The sequence below is a fragment of the Salmo salar genome, chromosome 11, assembly GCF_965601325.2.
Source record: "Salmo salar chromosome 11, fSalSal1, whole genome shotgun sequence".
Lineage (NCBI taxonomy): Eukaryota > Metazoa > Chordata > Actinopteri > Salmoniformes > Salmonidae > Salmo > Salmo salar.
The window spans coordinates 28,674,515-28,691,713 of NC_138301.1; the positions used below are offsets into that span (position 1 = coordinate 28,674,515).

The window sequence follows — 17,199 nt, forward strand, 5'->3', positions numbered from 1 at the left end:
GGTAAAAATCTGTCGTTCTGCCCCTGACCAAGGCAGTTATTAACCCACTGTTCCCTGGTAGGCCGTCATTGTAAATAAGAATTTGTTCTTAACTGACTTGCCTAGTTAAATAAATAATAATTACATACGGGGCTCTTAACCATTTCTTAAATATGTGATGAACTTTCCATCCCCTGCCAACCTGGACTTCAGACCCCTGTAACGACTATTTAACATTTTAGTCATTTAGCAGACGCTCTTATCCAGAGTAGTGAATGCATACATTTCATACATTTTTTTCTCTCCGTACTTTCCGTTTTTTCCCGACTATTAACCCCACAGAGGCTGCTGAATGACTACCTATTGTCTACATAATACCTTTATCACTCACCTAGACAGGATATGAGCTATTCCCTGGAATGTGTGATAATGAAATGAGTCAACCAGCTTTTGCCATTAAACATGGAATTCTTGATCAAACTCACACACACTTATAATCACACACATTATTTGAGCCATGGTTACAATGACTCACACTTGACACAGCTATCATTAAACTGCTGTGTTAATGAATGCACTGTCAGGAATTCAATTTGGCTGACTTCACTAATTACTTTGATTACACTGAGGTTTGTAGGTCACGTGGGATGATTTCCTGTACATGTGTCTGAGTGAGTAAGTGGTCTGAGCGGTCTCTCAGAGTGCTGAGATTCCAGGGTAGTCAAACAACAACTGGTCTGATGTCCAGCTGAGTCCAGAGCTATCAGCCCTACCCTCTGCTCTCCCACCTCCCACAGCTCAACTCTGGAATGTGCCTGGACAATGAGTCACCACATTGGTTTGCCTCTCACTGAGGTTCAGTTTGTGCATGTAGTGCACACACCCACACTACCATAGCATTTACACTAAAATGGACAGACGTTTAATGATCATAGCCAATGTGCTGGCTACGTTCAACACATAAATAAGACAAGACACACAAACAGGGTGGTAATGACATAGTCTCACCTCGCAGTGATAGCACTCCACATGGTAGTCCTTGTCCATGGACACCACCCGGATGGTCTCCTCAGAGCCCTGTCAGGAAACACACACAGTCCGTCAGACCCTCCCCACCACTCCACTGGCACCAACAACCTGAGCTGCATATTAAGAGAGTTGGGTCAGAACGGACGCCATGGGTTTTTAGAACGGATGCCACATTAGTGCCTTTATTCTCAAAATGTGGGAGATGTAACAATACGAGAGCGCCTCCGACAAGTCCCTATGAAATGACCCACTGTAAACAAGCAAAACAGAGCAGCGAATTAAACAGACGTTTTTATTGATTAGCATTCGTTATTGATTAGCATTCGGGATAAGATGTATCCACGTAGGTACTGTGTTGTGGTGTCAACTAATTGCTCATCTGCTTTCACTGGACATCTTCATAGGTTTTGAAAACTATCAGAAATAAACAGCACAGCACGGAAGCGTCAATTATCACTTAGCAACGGCTATGGAGGAGAAAATGGCAATCTCGGAACGTTCAGACAGAAACCGCATTGGCCCAACCCTCTACAGTATATATATACTATATATGACTCTGACAACAACTAGTACCAGGAGCTGAGAGGATACAAGCAGTCATTGGCTCATCATTACCTGAGCAGGGAGGATGGGCTGGTTGCATGAGGCACATTTTGGGGCAAAGACCCTGTGGGGGAAACAGAGTAGAAGCCAAGTCTTGGTACATGCTGTATAATTTATATCAGTTTCAGCCCAAACCAGGATTTAAAGAGTACTGTGGAATGAAGAGACTCTTGCATGCTGACTTCATCACATGTTGGCATTATCTATGAGAAACACATGTCCTTACGTGTGGTAGTCTTTAACACAGTAGATGTTGTTCTCCACGTCCACAGTGAAAGGCACTCCGTCCAGACCCTCTGTGCAGACCACACAGCGGAAGCAGCCAGGGTGGTAGGACTTGCCCAGTGCCTGCAGGATCTACACACACACACACACACACACACACACACACACACACACACACACACACACACACACACACACACACACACACACACACACACACACACACACACACACACACACACACACACACACACACACACACAACAGTAAGGCTAGAGATTGAGGCCTCTCAGTAGGAGTCAATCACACCAGCCCATTGGCATTCAGATACAGGAACAAAACTAAACTAGGAGGTATGATGCCACATGTCAAGAAGAGATACAGTACTGCTAAAGAGAAATCCCAGAGAGGGACAGGCATACTGTTCTGCTGATTGTCTTGTATCACTATCTAGCAGGCCCTCCTACAGTATTAGGTTATTTCTTACCATTTCCATGATGAGGTGACCACATACAAAGCACTTCTCTGCCGTCTGCTGAAAGCCAGAGTACTGTGGGAGATAAAAAAAAAGAGACTTATCACGGGGTTTGATATGTTTCTAACATGTAGCAATGGAAACTGTTACATGGTGACTGATAACTGTGTATGGTTGAGACTTGGGAGTGCAGCATTACAAAAAAGAGGATGGCTTAATTTGACACCTTTAAGTGTTTGAGACAGGGTTGGTGTTAATTCCACAAATTACATTCTAATTTAACTCCTCTGTGACGTCCTGACCTTAGAAAGCTGTTATTTTCTATGGTAGAGTAGGTCAGGGCGTGACAGGGGGATTTTCTAGTTTAGTTTTTCTATGTTGTCAGGTTCTAGTTTTGTATTTCTATGTTGGGTTTTGTTTGGGATGATCTCCAATTAGAGGCAGCTGGTCCTCGTTGTCTCTAATTGGAGATCATAATTAAGTAGGGTTTTTTTCCACCTGGGTTTGTGGGAGATTGTTTTTGAGTTTGTGTATGTTTCGACTCTGCGTCACGGTTTGTTGTTTTCTTATTCAGTTTATTTATATGTATTGCATAGTTTCACAGTGTAAATAACACGTGGAACGACACACACGCTGCACTTTGGTCCGCTCCTTCCTACGACAATCGTGACATCCTCGCTGTAAATTCCATTTCATTCAGTTTTAATTGTATGTCAGTCTTTGAATTCAGAGATAATTCAATTCCTCTCAATTCCAATGTTAGGTTAATTCCAATAATTAAATTCCCAATTCAATATTTTCCTGAAGAATTCCACAAATTCTAATAGAGGCTGATCATGTCATTGTTCAGACAGCCTAGTTATTTATACGGGAAATATAGAAATACAAGTTAAAATGATTTAAAACAAATTCTGCAGTCCATTTTTGATACTAAGTGCATTAATTCCAATAACTGGGAAATGTACAAATATTCAATTCCATTTCAATTCAAACAGTCCAAATAGTCTAATTCCAATTTGATTTGAATTCAACGTAAATTCTCCACTTCATAAGTGAATTCAAGAATGGAATTGGAATTTCAAATTCAATTGGAATTGACCCCAACCCTGGTTTGAGAACCCCTAACACTATGACCTAAATGTAGGGACCCAGAGTACAGCCTAAATGACACCATCTATAGGGGGTGCTGCTGCTCTCTTTATATTGATGTGAAAGGAGTTGGTCATTTTTCCTTTGTCTCCTCTCTTTGTTGAGATGTATATGAGAGACCAGTGGCATTGCTGTAACGATACCTGTCCTAAACCAAACCCATCAGAGCACTCTACTACTAACAGAAGGAGTACATCACACATCCAGTCCTCAGCTCTCTACTATTGGTGGTCTCCTAAAGTCTGGACCACAAACACAAGGAGATGTACCCGAACTCGATGTACCCGATGTGTAACTTGAACATAAGATATCACATTGAAGTCAATGAGGGATTTAAATGTGATGCATTACCATCGTTATGTTTGTCCCATAGTGACCATCTGCAAAGCGCATGACCCTGGGGTCATGGCCTGATGAGAGGAGGGGGAGGGTAATGGTGGGACAGGGGCAGCAGGTGGAGATGGGGTGGTGAGGGGTGCAGGGGGAGGGGGACACCAGGCTTCCCCTTTAACCCCCCCAGACAGACCATCTGCCCCGATGACAGGGCAGAGCTGGTGGTCAATACTCTGAGGAAGCTAGGGACTTTGTCAAGGGAGACACTCAAGTGTTTTAGTACTATATCTCTTGACACATTGATGAAAATAATCATGGCCTCTAAACCTTCAAGCTGCATACTGGACTCTATTCCAACTAAACTACTGAAAGAGCTGCTTCCTGTGCTTGGCCCTCCTATGTTGAACATAATAAACCTCTCTCTATCCACCGGATGTGTACCAAACTCACTAAAAGTGGCAGTAATAAAGCCTCTCTTAAAAAAGCCAAACCTTGACCCCAAAAATATAAAAAACTATCGGCCTATATCGAATCTCCCATTCCTCTCAAAAGATTTTGAAAAAGCTGTTGCGCAGCAACTCACTGCCTTCCTGAAGACAAACAATGTATACGAAATGCTTCAGTCTAGTTTTAGACCCCATCATAGCACTGGGACTGCACTTGTGAAGGTGGTAAATTACCTTTTAATGGCGTCAGACCGAGGCTCTGCATCTGTCCTCGTGCTCCTAGACCTTAGTGTTGCTTTTGATACCATTGATCACCACATTCTTTTGGAGTGACTGGAAACCCAAATTGGTATACACGGACAAGTTCTGGCCTGGTTTAGATCTTATCTGTCGGAAAGATATCAGTTTGTCTCTGTGGATGGTTTGTTCTCTGACAAATCAACTGTAAATTTCGGTGTTCCTCAAGGTTCTGTTTTAGGACCACTATTGTTTTCACTATATATTTTACCTCTTGGTGATGTCATTCGGAAACATAATGTTAACTTTCACTGCTATGCAGACGACACACAGCTGTACATTTCGATGAAACATGGTGAAGCCCCAAAATTGCCCTCCTTGGAAGCCTGTGTTTCAGACATAAGAAGGTGGATGGCTGCAAATGTTCTACTTTTAAACTCGGACAAAACAGAGATGCTTGTTCTAGGTCCCAAGAAACAAAAAGATATTCTGTTGAATCTGACAATTAATATTGATGGTTGTACAGTCGTCTCAAATTGTCACGACTTCCGCCGAGGTCGGCTCCTCTCCTTGTTCAGGCGGCGTTCGGCGGTCGACATCACCGGCTTTCTAGCCATCGCCGCTCCGTTTTTCATTGATCCATTTGTTTTGTCTTGTTCCCTGTACACCTGGTTTTCATTCCCCAATCACACTGCATGTATTTATTCCTCTGTTCCCCCTCATGTCTTTGTGTGGAATTGTTTGTGTTACGTGTTAATTGTTTGACGCGCCAGACTGGTTTGCTTATACCGTATTGTTCACAAAGATGTTTATTGTTAAACATAAATTATTGTGACTGTTTTGCGCGTTTTGCACTTTTGCCTATGCGCTGGAGGTTTTGACGCAGTTGTGTCCGTCTGTTGGCTTCTCCTGCCTCAATAAAGTGTGCGCCTGTTCACAACTCTCTGCTCTCCTGCACCTGACTTCGCTACCAGTAAGCACACACCTGACAGAATTCCACACTCCCAATGCAGTCAACAGGAGCACGTACCCCGGTCAGACGATGAGTCGAGGAGCGCGTCCGGGAACACTCGGCAATGCTGCAACATCTCGGTGCCACGATGGATTGCGTTGTCCAGACCAATGACCGCTAGGAGAGACAGGAAGTCTCTCCAACGCCTCGACCAGCACAACCGGGGTTACCTCTACCCGTCCCTCCTGGATCAGTCCCAGTGGGATGCGTCTCTCCCTTCCCAGGGAGTATGATGGAACGGCAGCACGGTGCCAGGGGTTCCTATTACAGCTGGACCTATACCTGGCCACCGTTCATCCAGCTCCATCGGGAAGGAAAAGGGTGTCCGCCCTCGCCTCATGCCTCTCGGGGAGAGTTCTGGTGTGGGTAAACGCCGTGTGGGGTGAAGGAGACGTGGCGTTGGACCACTTCGAGGAGTTCACCCGAACGGGGAACGGCTCTTCCACTTGAGGCAGGGGACGAGGTGCGCCCAGGAGTTCGCCCTGGAATTCCGGACCATGGCCGCTGGAGCAGGATGGAACGACAGGGCCTTTATCGACCACTACCGATGCAGCCTGCGCGAGAACGTCCGACGGGAGTTGGCCTGCAGGGATGCCACCATTACTTTTGACCAACTGGTGGATCTGTCCATCCGTTGGATAACCTGCTGGTCACCCGTGGATGTCCAGAGAGGGCTCTGTCGGTTCCATCTTCCAGCACCCCCGCTTTGGAGCCCATGGAGCTGGGAGGGGCTGCGCGTAGGGAGGCTGGAGGAGGGGCCTTCACGTGCACCATCTGTGGCCGCGGAGGGCACACTGCCGGTTGGTGCCGGATTGGTCCCTCTTGGAGTCGAGGCAGCAGGCAGAGCACTCTGGTGTCACCCCAGGTGAGTCTGCACCACTCTCATCCAGAGTCCTCTGTTCTCCAACTGTTTGTACCTGTTTGTTTTCCTGAGTTTTCCCCATATTCCCAGCATAAGGCGCTCGTCGATTCAGGCGCGGCTGGGAATTTTATCGACAGAGCGCTCGCCCTTAGTTTAGGGATCCCCATTATTCCTGTGGTTAGACCTTTCCCGGTACACGCTCTGGATAGTCGACCATTAGGGTCCGGGCTAATCAGGGAAGCCACCATCTCCCTGGCCATGGTGACGCAGGGGGGTCACGAGGAGAGAATCAGTCTCTTCCTCATTGAGTCTCCTGCGTTTCCCGTGGTACTAGGCCTTCCCTGGTTAGCTCGTCATGACCCCACCATTTCATGGCAACAGAGGGCTCTCACGGGGCGGTCGCGAGAGTGCTCGGGGAGGTGTGTAGGGGTTTCTGCTGGTGCTAAAACAGTGGAAAGTCCAAACCAGGTCTCCACCGTGTGCATCCCCCCAGAATATGCCGATTTGGCTCTCGCCTTCTGTAAAAAGAAGACGACTCAATTACCACCCCATCAACGGGGGGATTGTGCGATAAATCTCCTGGTAGACGCTGCACTTCCCAGGAGTCACATGTATCCCCTGTCGCAAGCGGTGACGGCGGGTATGGAGACATATGTTTCCGAATCCCTGCGTCAGGGGTACATTCGGTCCTCCACTTCACCCGCCTCCTTGAGTTTCTTTTTTGTGAAGAAGGATGGAGGTCTGCGCCCGTGCATTGACTATCGAGGTCTCAATCAAATCACGGTGAGGTACAGTTAGTTACCCGCTACCTCTTATCGCCACGGCGATTGAGTCAATGCACGGGGCACGATTCTTCACTAAACTGGATCTCAGGAGTGCGTACAACCTGGTGCATATCCGGGAGGGAGACGAGTGGAAGACGGCGTTTAGTACCACCTCAGGGCATTATGAGTACCTCGTCATGCCATACATTTACATTACATTTAAGTCATTTAGCAGACGCTCTTATCCAGAGCGACTTACAAATTGGTGGATTCACCTTATGATATCCAGTGGAACAACCACTTTACAATAGTGCATCTAAATCTTTTAAGGGGGGGGGGGGGGGGGGGGGGGTTAGAAGGATTACAACCGTACGGGTTGATGAATGCTCCATCAGTCTTCCAATCCTTTGTAGACGAGATTTTCAGGGACCTGCACGGGCAGGGTGTATATCGATGACATTCTGATATACTCCGCTACATGCGCCAAGCATGTGTCCTTGGTGCACAGGGTACTTGGACGACTGTTGGAGCATGACCTGTACGTCAAGGCTGAGAAATGCCTGTTCTTTCAGCAGGCCGTCTCCTTCCTAGGGTATCGCATTTCCACATCAGGGGTGGAGATGGAGAGAGACCGCATTTCAACCGTGCGTAATTGGCCGACTTCCACCACGGTAAAGGAGGTGCAGCGATTTTTAGGGTTTGCCAATTACTACTGGAGATTTATCCGGGGTTTTGGCCAGGTGGCTGCTCCCATTACCTCACTGCTGAAGGGGGCTCCTGTACGTCTGCAGTGGTCGATTGAGGCGGACAGGGCTTTTGGGCACCTAAGAGCTCTGTTTACCTTGGCTCCCGTGCTGGCCCATCCGGATCCCTCTTTGGCGTTCATAGTGGAGGTGGACGCGTCCGAGGCTGGGATAGGAGCTGTGCTCTCTCAGAGCTCGGGCATGCCACCGCAGCTCCGCCCCTGTGCTTTCTTCTCGAAGAAGCTCAGCCCGGCGGAGGGGAACTCTGATGTGGGGGACTGGGAGCTGTTGGCTGTGGTTAAAGCTTTGAAGGCGTGGAGACATTGGCTTGAGGGGGCTAAACACCCTTTCCTCATCTGGACTGACCACCGCAACCTGGAGTACATCCGGGCAGCGAGGAGCCTGAATCCTCGTCAGGCAAGGAGAGCCATGTTCTTTACCCGTTTTGTGTTTACCCTGTCCTACTGACCAGGTTCCCAGAATATGAAGGCAGACGCACTGTCCCAGCTGTATGACACAGAGGAGCGGCCCATGGATCAGACTCCCATTCTCCCGGCCTCCTGCCTGGTAGCGCCGGTCGTGTGGGAGCTGGACGCGGACATTGAGCAGGCGTTGCGTACAGAGCCCACTCCCCTCCAGTGTCCCGTCGGGCGTCGGTACGTTCCGTCTGCTGTCCGTGACCAGTTGATCTATTGGGCCCACACGTCACCCTCCTCTGGTCATCCGGGGATCGGTCGGATGGTGCGCTGTCGGACTGGGAAGTACTGGTGGCCCACCTTGGCTAAGGACGTGAGGGTTTATGTTTCCTCCTGCTCGGTGTGCGCCCAGTGTAAGGCTCTTAGACACCTGCCCAGAGGTAAGCTACATCCCTTACCCGTTCCACAACGGCCTTGGTCACACCTGTCGGTGGATTTTCTGACAGATCTTCCTCCCTCACAGGGAAACACCACGATCCTGGTCATTGTGGATCGTTTCTCTAAGTCCTGTCATCTCCTCCCTCTGCCTGGTCTCCCTACGGCCCTACAAACTGTGGAGGCCCTGTTTACACACGTCTTGCGGCACTATGGGGTGCCTGAGGATATAGTGTCTGATCGAGGTCCCCAGTTCACTTCGAGAGTCTGGAGGGCGTTCATGGAACGTCTGGGGGTCTCGATCAGCCTCACCTCAGGTTTCCACCCCGAGAGTAATGGGCAGGTGGAAAGAGTGAACCAGGATGTGGGCAGGTTTCTGCGGTCCTATTGCCAGGACCGGCCGGGGGAGTGGGCGGCGTTCGTGCCCTGGGCAGAGATGGCGCAGAACTCGCTCCGCCACTCCTCCACTAACCTCTCCCCCTTTCAGTGTGTATTGGGGTACCAGCCGGTTCTGGCACCGTGGCATCAGAATCAGACCGAGGCTCCTGTGGCGGACGATTGGTTCAGGCGCGCGGAGGAGACATGGGAAGCCGCCCATGGTCACCTCCAGCAGGCTGCGCCAAAAGACCGTCACCGCATTGAGGCGGGGTCTGGCTCTCGACCCGAAACCTGCCTCTCCGCCTGCCCTGCCGGAAGCTGGGCCCGTGGTTTGTGGGGCCATTTAAAGTCCTGAGGAGAGTGAACGAGGTATGTTACAGGTTACAGCTTCCCCCCGATTACCATATTAACCCCTAGTTCCATATGTCTCTCCTCAGGCCAGTGGTCCGCTCCAGGAGTCTGAGGTGCGGGAGGTTCCTCCGCCCCCTCTGGACATCGAGGGGGCCCCGGCGTACTCTGTCCGTTCCATCCTGGATTCGAGGCGTCGGGCCTTCAGTACCTCATGGAGTGGGAGGGGTACAGTCCGGAGGAGAGGTGCTGGCTTCCAGTGGTGGATGTGTTGGACCCGAACTGCTGAGGGAGTTCCACTGTCGCCGGCCGGATCGCCCTGCCCTCCGGGTTGTCCCCGAGGCCGGTGTCGGCGCGCCGCTGGGGCCGCGCGTCAAGGGGGGGTACTGTCACCACTTCCGCCGAAGTCGGCTCATCTCCTTGTTTGGGCGGCGTTCGGCGGTCGACGTCACCGTCTAGCCATTGCCGCTCTATTTTTCATTAATCCATTTGTTTTGTCTTGTTCCCTGCACACCTGGTTTGCATTCCCCAATCACACTGCATGCATTTATTCCTCTGTTCCCCCTCATGCCTTTGTGTGAAATTGTTTGTGTTACGTGTTTATTGTTGATGCACCAGACTGGTTTGCTTATACCGTGTTGTTCACGAAGATGTTTATTGTTAAACATAAATTATTGTGACTGTTGTACGCATTTTGCACTTTTGCCTATGGGCTGGAGGTTTTGACGCAGTTGCGTCCGTCTGTTGGTTTCTCCTACCTCAATAAAGTGTGCGCCTGTTCACAACTCTCTGCTCTCCTGCACCTGACTTTGCTACCAGTACGCACACACCTGACACAAATAAAACTGTGAAGGACCTTGGTGTTACTCTGGACCCTGATCTCTCTTTTGACGAACATATCAAGACTGTTGCAAGGACAGCTTTTTTCCATCTACGTAACATTGCAAAAATCAGACACTTTCTGTCCAAAAATTATGCAGAAAAATTAATACACGCTTTTGTCACTTCTCGGTTAGACTACTGCAATGCTCTACTTTCCGGCTACCCGGATAAAGCACTAAATAAACTTCAGCTAGTGCTAAACACGGCTGCTAGAATCTTGACTAGAACCAAAAAAATGTATCATATTACTCCAGTGCTAGCCTCTCTACACTGGCTTCCTGTTAAGGCAAGGGCTGTTTTCAAGGTTTTACTGCTAACCTACAAAGCATTACATGGGCTTGCTCCTACCTATCTTTCCGATTTGGTCCTGCCGTACATACCTACACCTACGCTACGGTCACAAGACAATTTGTAAGTCGCTCTGGATAAGAGCGTCTGCTAAATGACTTAAATGTAAATGTAAATGTACAAGACGCAGGCCTCCTTACTGTCCCTAGAATTTCTAAGCAAACAGCTGGAGGCAGGGCTTTCTCCTATAGAGCTCCAATTTTATGGAATGGTCTGCCTACCCATGTGAGAGACGCAGACTCGGTCTCAACCTTTAGGTTTTTATTTAAGACTCATCTATTCAGTAGGTCCTATGATTGAGTGTAGTCTGGCCCAGGAGTGTGAAGGTGAACAGAAAGTTACTGGAGCAACAAACCGCCCTTGCTGTCTCTGCCTGGCCGGTTCCCCTCACTCCACTTTGATTCTCTGCCTCTAACCCTATTACAGGGGCTGAGTCACTGGCTTACTGGTGCCCTTCCATGCCGTCCCTAGGAGGAGTGCGTCAATTGAGTGGGTTGAGTCACTGACGTGGTCTTCCTGTCCGGATTGGCGCCCCCCCTTGGGTTGTACCGTGGCGGAGATCTTTGTGGGCTATACTCGGCCTTGTCTCAGGATGGTAAGTTGGTGGTTGAAGGTATCCCTCTAGTGGTGTGGGGGCTGTGCTTTGGCAAAGTGGGTGGGGTTATATCCTGCCTGTTTGGCCCTGTCCGGGGGTATCGTCGGATGGGGCCACAGTGTCTCCCGACCCTTCCTGTCTCAGCCTCCAGTATTTATGCTGCAGTAGTTTATGTGTCGGGGAGCTAGGGTCAGCCTGTTATATCTGGAGTATATCTCCTGTCTTATCCGGTGTCCTGTGTGAATTTAAGTATGCTCTCTCTAATTCTCTCTCTCTCTCTTTCTCTCTTGGAGGACCTGAGCCCTAGGACCATCCCTCAGGACTACCTGGCCTGATGACTCCTTGCTGTCCCCAGTCCACCTGGCCGTGCTGCTGCTCCAGTTTCAACTGCGGCTATGGAATCCTGACCTGTTCACCAGACGTGCTACCTGTCCCAGACCTGCTGTTTTCAACTCTCTAGAGACAGCAGGAGCGGTAGAGATAGTCTGAATGATCGGCTATGAAAAGCCAACTGACATTTACTCCTGAGGTGCTGACCTGTCGTACCCTCGACAACCACTGTGATTATTATTATTTGACCCTGCTGGTCATCTATGAACATTTGAACATCTTGGCCATGTTCTGTTATAATCTCCACTCGGCACAGCCAGAAGAGGACTGGCCACCCCTCATAGCCTGCTTCCTCTCTAGGTTTCTTCATAGGTTCTGGCCTTTCTAGGGAGTTTTTCCAAGCCACCGTGCTTCTACACCTGCATTACTTGCTGTTTGGGGTTTTAGGCTGGGTTTCTGTACAGCACTTTGTGACATCAGCTGATGTAAGAAGGGCTTTATAAATACATCTGATTGATTGATTGTCACATCCACCACCTGACCCCTTTAGGATCTATTCTTTACATCTACAGTATGAGGAGACCCAATACCACTCTTAGCACTCATCCTCTGAGCAAATTGAAAGTCTGTTTTAGGGGCCAATGGGCAATGTTTATGTGTAATGGAGTGATTAATTTACATTAAGTAAGTAAATTGCAACCTAACAACCTAATTCAGTAGTAATAAACAATAAGTCTGTATCTTTTTGGAAGACAAATCAACTGCTATAAAACACCTGGTTCCTATTGATTATAGATTGACGGATGTCTATAAGAGATCAATACATACTAATAACTTGTGTCTGTTTCCCATTGTGTCCAACCTGGGCAGATGGATACATCATACATGAGGCAGTCTGAGGCCTGCAGCTGCCCACAGCCGCTCCGCCTCCCTCTATAATTCTAAGTGCTGGGGAGTAATGGGATGGGAGCAGTGGGGTAATTGTGCTCCTTGGGGAAATTTGGGGGAAATTTGTGGGAATTGGAGGGGTGGTGCTTAACTTTAATTGTAGCAGTGAAACGTCTGTTTCCTCTGGATGGTTTTAGAATGGGCAACCACTCCTCTCCAAAGTCTGCCATCGAGGGGTGAGTGTGTATGAAGGACATGGAGAACTCAACCTCTGAACATCTGCATAATGAACATAACATAAACCTAAATGCATGTGTATTAGGACGCATGCAGGGACAACAGATGATGTAACTCACCAGGAAGTCCTCTTCACAGTAGACCTTGCCGTTGACGTTGTAGAAAGCTTTCCCTCTCAGCCTCCTCCCTGAAGAAGAGAAGTAAGTGTGTGAGCTGGGATATAGGATAAGTGTTCCTGTATCAGACATTGTAAAAGTGTTGCTATGTGATTTTACCCAACCCGTAGGCTATAAAAAAGTGAATACATCATGGAAATAGTGTTTCCAGCCTTTTGAACAATGCTGAAATGCTCCAGGGGTTCTCCTGATGATATTTGAAATACATTATCCAAAACTGCATTGTTGAGAATAAACAGAAATGGGAGTTGACTTTCTGCCTCTTACTCCCCTGACTCCTCTCTGTTCCATTAAAGCCACAACAATAACAGATGTCAACAGGAAACACCAGTGACCAAAGCAGATGATAGTAGCATAATGTAGGTTACTTGTTCAAGGTCCACATTACTGTTTCAACACTCTGGTCATCCATTGATCCCCATGGGACTCCTTCTACTTAAAACCAGCAAACAATCAATACAGCCCCACCATCCAGACCAGGCCCAATCAATACAGCCCCACCATCCAGACCAGGCCAGACCAGGCCCAATCAATACAGCCCCACCATCCAGACCAGGCCAGACCAGGCCCAATCAATACAGCCCCACCATCCAGACCAGGCCAGGCCCAAGCAGCTTTAAAAAACTCCCCCTCCTCCTCACCCCTCCTCACCACCACCCCTGCCATTGTGTACAGCTCACTCACACTCACACACACCACCATAGCCCAAATATAGGAGCCTGAGCAAAGGATTTCCCCATGTCTGGTATAGCCAGGGCCATACTAACAGTCAGTCCCTCCCCAAAGTCACCATTTTGGGGCTCCATCAGCACAGTAGCACTAAATTCCACAGGATAAAAGGGAATTCCACCTAAAAGGAAAGATCTCCTCACTGCTCACTCCCACTGGCCCTGGCCTTTGCGCCCCCTGCGATGCTTCTCTTAATGCATGCCCATTCAAATGCACTAAATGGCAGCAGCAGTCTCTTCTCTTTCTGGCAGCGCAGTGACTTCAGCCTGGCAGACAGAGCGCACGGAGCTCATAAATCTGCAGGATTAGTCAGATTTAATTGCCGTCCTGAGCTGCCATTGATTGTATGGGTGTCCCGGCTTGGGAAAGACATGTCCCCCTTTTTACACCCAAATGTATGCAATCGCTGTATTTCACACACAGTGTCACATTGCGGGAGATAGCAATACATTAACACCCACATAAATGGCTAAAGCAGCCGAAGAATGCTGTTCACACAATAGGTGAGACTTAAGACTGAAAGCGAGAAACTATTAGCATTTAGAGTTGGAGGCTGGACGAGAGAGAAAAAACATATTTCCTGTTGACTACAGAGGAGGAGCTCTTTTAATTCATAGTGACTAAACTTATAAAAACCATTACATTCAAATCAACAACACACCAGTGAGCCGGAGCTGGGGCATGTTGCTGTGTGTCTGTCTGGTGACCTTTGCTCTGGCGAGTGCATCTGGAAGGTGAAACACAAAGCCCTCGGCGCTCGCTGACTGTGGTGCTCTGCTAAGGGAGCGGGCCGCCTGAGCAAACGGGGACATTCTTTCTGCCTGAGGTCACTAGTTGGTCCCATTCAACCCCCCCTCCACCCCTCCACCACCCTTTCTCCCTCATAGAGAGGGGGAGGGCTCCCTGCCTCCCTCTCTCTCCCTCTAGCCTTTGTCACAGGAGAGGAAAGTGCTGGGCTGGCTGCAGTGGGCTGGGGCTCAGGGCTCCTCTCCTCTTCTCCTCAGCTCACAGCCCCTGAGCATGGAGGGACATGTGGCATTTTCCATGGAGTTCAGGACCAAATGGCTCCCTGATTGGGATTTTACACTCAAGATACTGTACTTAGTTTTTACAGCTCCAACATTGGTTTCCCATGACTCAGTGCTGTGTTTCACAGACATGCACATAAAGGGACGTGCATCTTGAAATAACGGGAGTGATTCTCTCAGCTAGATATGTAACCCTTCAGAAATCATTTTAGAGCACTACAACAAACTGCAGTGAACTGGTCAAATAAAATCATTTGTGAGTCATACTCCAGCAATCAAAGTCTTGTGATCATGTGGTCAGTGTGGTAGATTGTAGAGCAGTCATGGATGCCTGGTTGCGGTAGCCTGGTGGCGGTACTGTAGCACTGCTGACTGCTACTCCTGGTGCCAACCAGCCCGGCATCTGGACATGTCATTGGACCTGTGTCATCCCTCCAACCCCTTTGAGACAACAACCTCACATCACAATGACCTCACGTTACAGTGATTTCATCCCTCACTGATCTTAAATTCCTAAAACCACAACAGTGTGATGCAGGCTGGGTTTAGTTTGGGCTCAGCTGTGGAGCTCCAGTCCTCACTGGCCCCTCTGCCGTTTAAGTGGTATGTTATTGTGCCCTGTGAGGTGCAGAGTCTACAAACTGCCAGTGGTTAGGTTACTCACTGTTAAGACTCTCCCTCAAGATCCAAAACCAGCCACAGGACTTCACTACACAAGGTCACTAGTTGGCCTGGCCATGATAATTCCAACATATAAAATCCCTATGCTACTATGTTGACTTTTAATTACCTGGCTGTTGGCCACAGGCAACTTTTTAAAAAACTATAGTTGCTAAGCCAAGACAAGAATCTGAATAATGTCCTAAATTACCATCTCTTTTAAATTCAACTGTACCCAAATCCCCATATGTTCAGTATCTACATATTATTCCTGTAGGAGGGAAACATCAAGCATGTTGTACTTTCTCAGGTTCCACTCCACCCACTCTCCCCCTCTCCTCCCTCTCCTCCCACTCTCTCCTCTCAGAACAAGTGGGCCTTTATCACCTGGGGACCTGAGGGGGAGGAGGCAGAGAGGGAGAGGCGGAGGGAGGGCCTGCCCAGTACCGTGGTAAGTAAAAGAAGGATGCTGGAGGTAGTGACTCACTCAGATTGCTCGGGACTTCAGACAGGAATGTTTCGACCCCGGCAACGTGAGCATGTGCTGACCTGCTGCTGCTTCCAAATTGTTTTTAAGTAAATCTCTCTTTAAAGAGAACAGCCAAGTTAAGACACCAACAGAGCCACAAGCACATCTCAAAAATAGAAAACACAGAAGCTATGGAATCTCCCAGTCTCTCTAATATCATTAAGAGCTAGGATAAAACCATGACCCACTCAGTCTCTCTAATATCATTAAGAGCTAGGATAAAACCATGACCCACTCAGTCTCTCTAATATCATTAAGAGCTAGGATAAAACCATGACCCACTCAGTCTCTCTAATATCATTAAGAGCTAGGATAAAACCATGACCCACTCAGTCTCTCTAATATCATTAAGAGCTAGGATAAAACCATGACCCACTCAGTCTCTCTAATATCATTAAGAGCTAGGATAAAACCATGACCCACTCAGTCTCTCTAATATCATTAAGAGCTAGGATAAAACCATGACCCACTCAGTCTCTCTCAGAAACTCCCCCACCACTAAATCACAGCCAAAGTCATGATCAAGTAGTCGAACCATCGCCAAAAGCAGAAGGGAGAATGGGCAACACTACCAAGCTGTTGTACATCATTTAAAACCTTGGCCAGATCCCACAATTTACACTCAGATGAGGGAGTAGCATAGAAATAGAATGACTAGATTATATTTATATGGGGAATAGCCAGGCTAACTCTACTTACTGCAGCCAGCTACAATACCCCAGCCAGACAGCAGACAGCACTACATTGAGCTGTGTGCCCTGTGCCAGCCAGCCAGCCAGCCTGCCAGCCAGCCAGGTGCAGCTGGTGAGTGACTGAGGAAACCACAATGCATCATAAACAGGTTTCAGAAATACATGGCCCTTGGCTGTTTTCTCCTGGCTGGTGTGAGAGGCACTAGCAGGATGTGTTACAGTAACACAGATGTAACTAGTTAATCATTAGCGTGCCCCATTAAAGGCATGGATATATGTGAGCTAGCAGACAAAAGGCATGTGGAAGGAGGAAGTGGCTGGTGATCCAGTCAGGAGCTGGGCGTCAACACCAGTACAGGAAATAAACAGGAGACTGGTCACAGAGGTATGTCTTATGACTGTATAGTTGAGACTAGTAAAGTAATGAGGAGGTGTGTGTGGGTATGTTTGGGCGGGTAGGGGGGGGGGGGGGGGGTTGTGTGTGTGCGTGCATGGTGTGTGAGCGTGTAATTACTCGCGCACACATTTTTCTGTGTGTGTGTGTGTGTGTTTATCTGTGTGTGTGTTTATGTGTGTGTTGTTTGCTCAGAGCCCATGCCAGGCCGGCCCCCTCTGATAAGCAGGCCTGGTACACTTTGTGACTGTCTGATTGAGGTCCTCATGGGAAGGCC

At 48.5% G+C, this 17,199-nt stretch overlaps 1 protein-coding gene across 1 annotated transcript in view; it reads right to left on the minus strand.

The window, feature by feature from the left end:
• Positions 1 to 17,199, minus strand: part of LOC106562378 (Wilms tumor protein 1-interacting protein homolog) — a 37,351-nt gene that overhangs the window by 4,155 nt on the left and 15,997 nt on the right. The window contains exons 3-7 of the mRNA XM_045689293.2: positions 12,834 to 12,901; positions 2,324 to 2,386; positions 1,838 to 1,968; positions 1,624 to 1,675; positions 988 to 1,056 (exon numbers count right to left, since the gene is read on the minus strand). Coding sequence (XP_045545249.1) covers positions 988 to 1,056; positions 1,624 to 1,675; positions 1,838 to 1,968; positions 2,324 to 2,386; positions 12,834 to 12,901 — 383 coding nt within the window. The remainder of the gene's footprint in view (positions 1 to 987; positions 1,057 to 1,623; positions 1,676 to 1,837; positions 1,969 to 2,323; positions 2,387 to 12,833; positions 12,902 to 17,199) is intronic.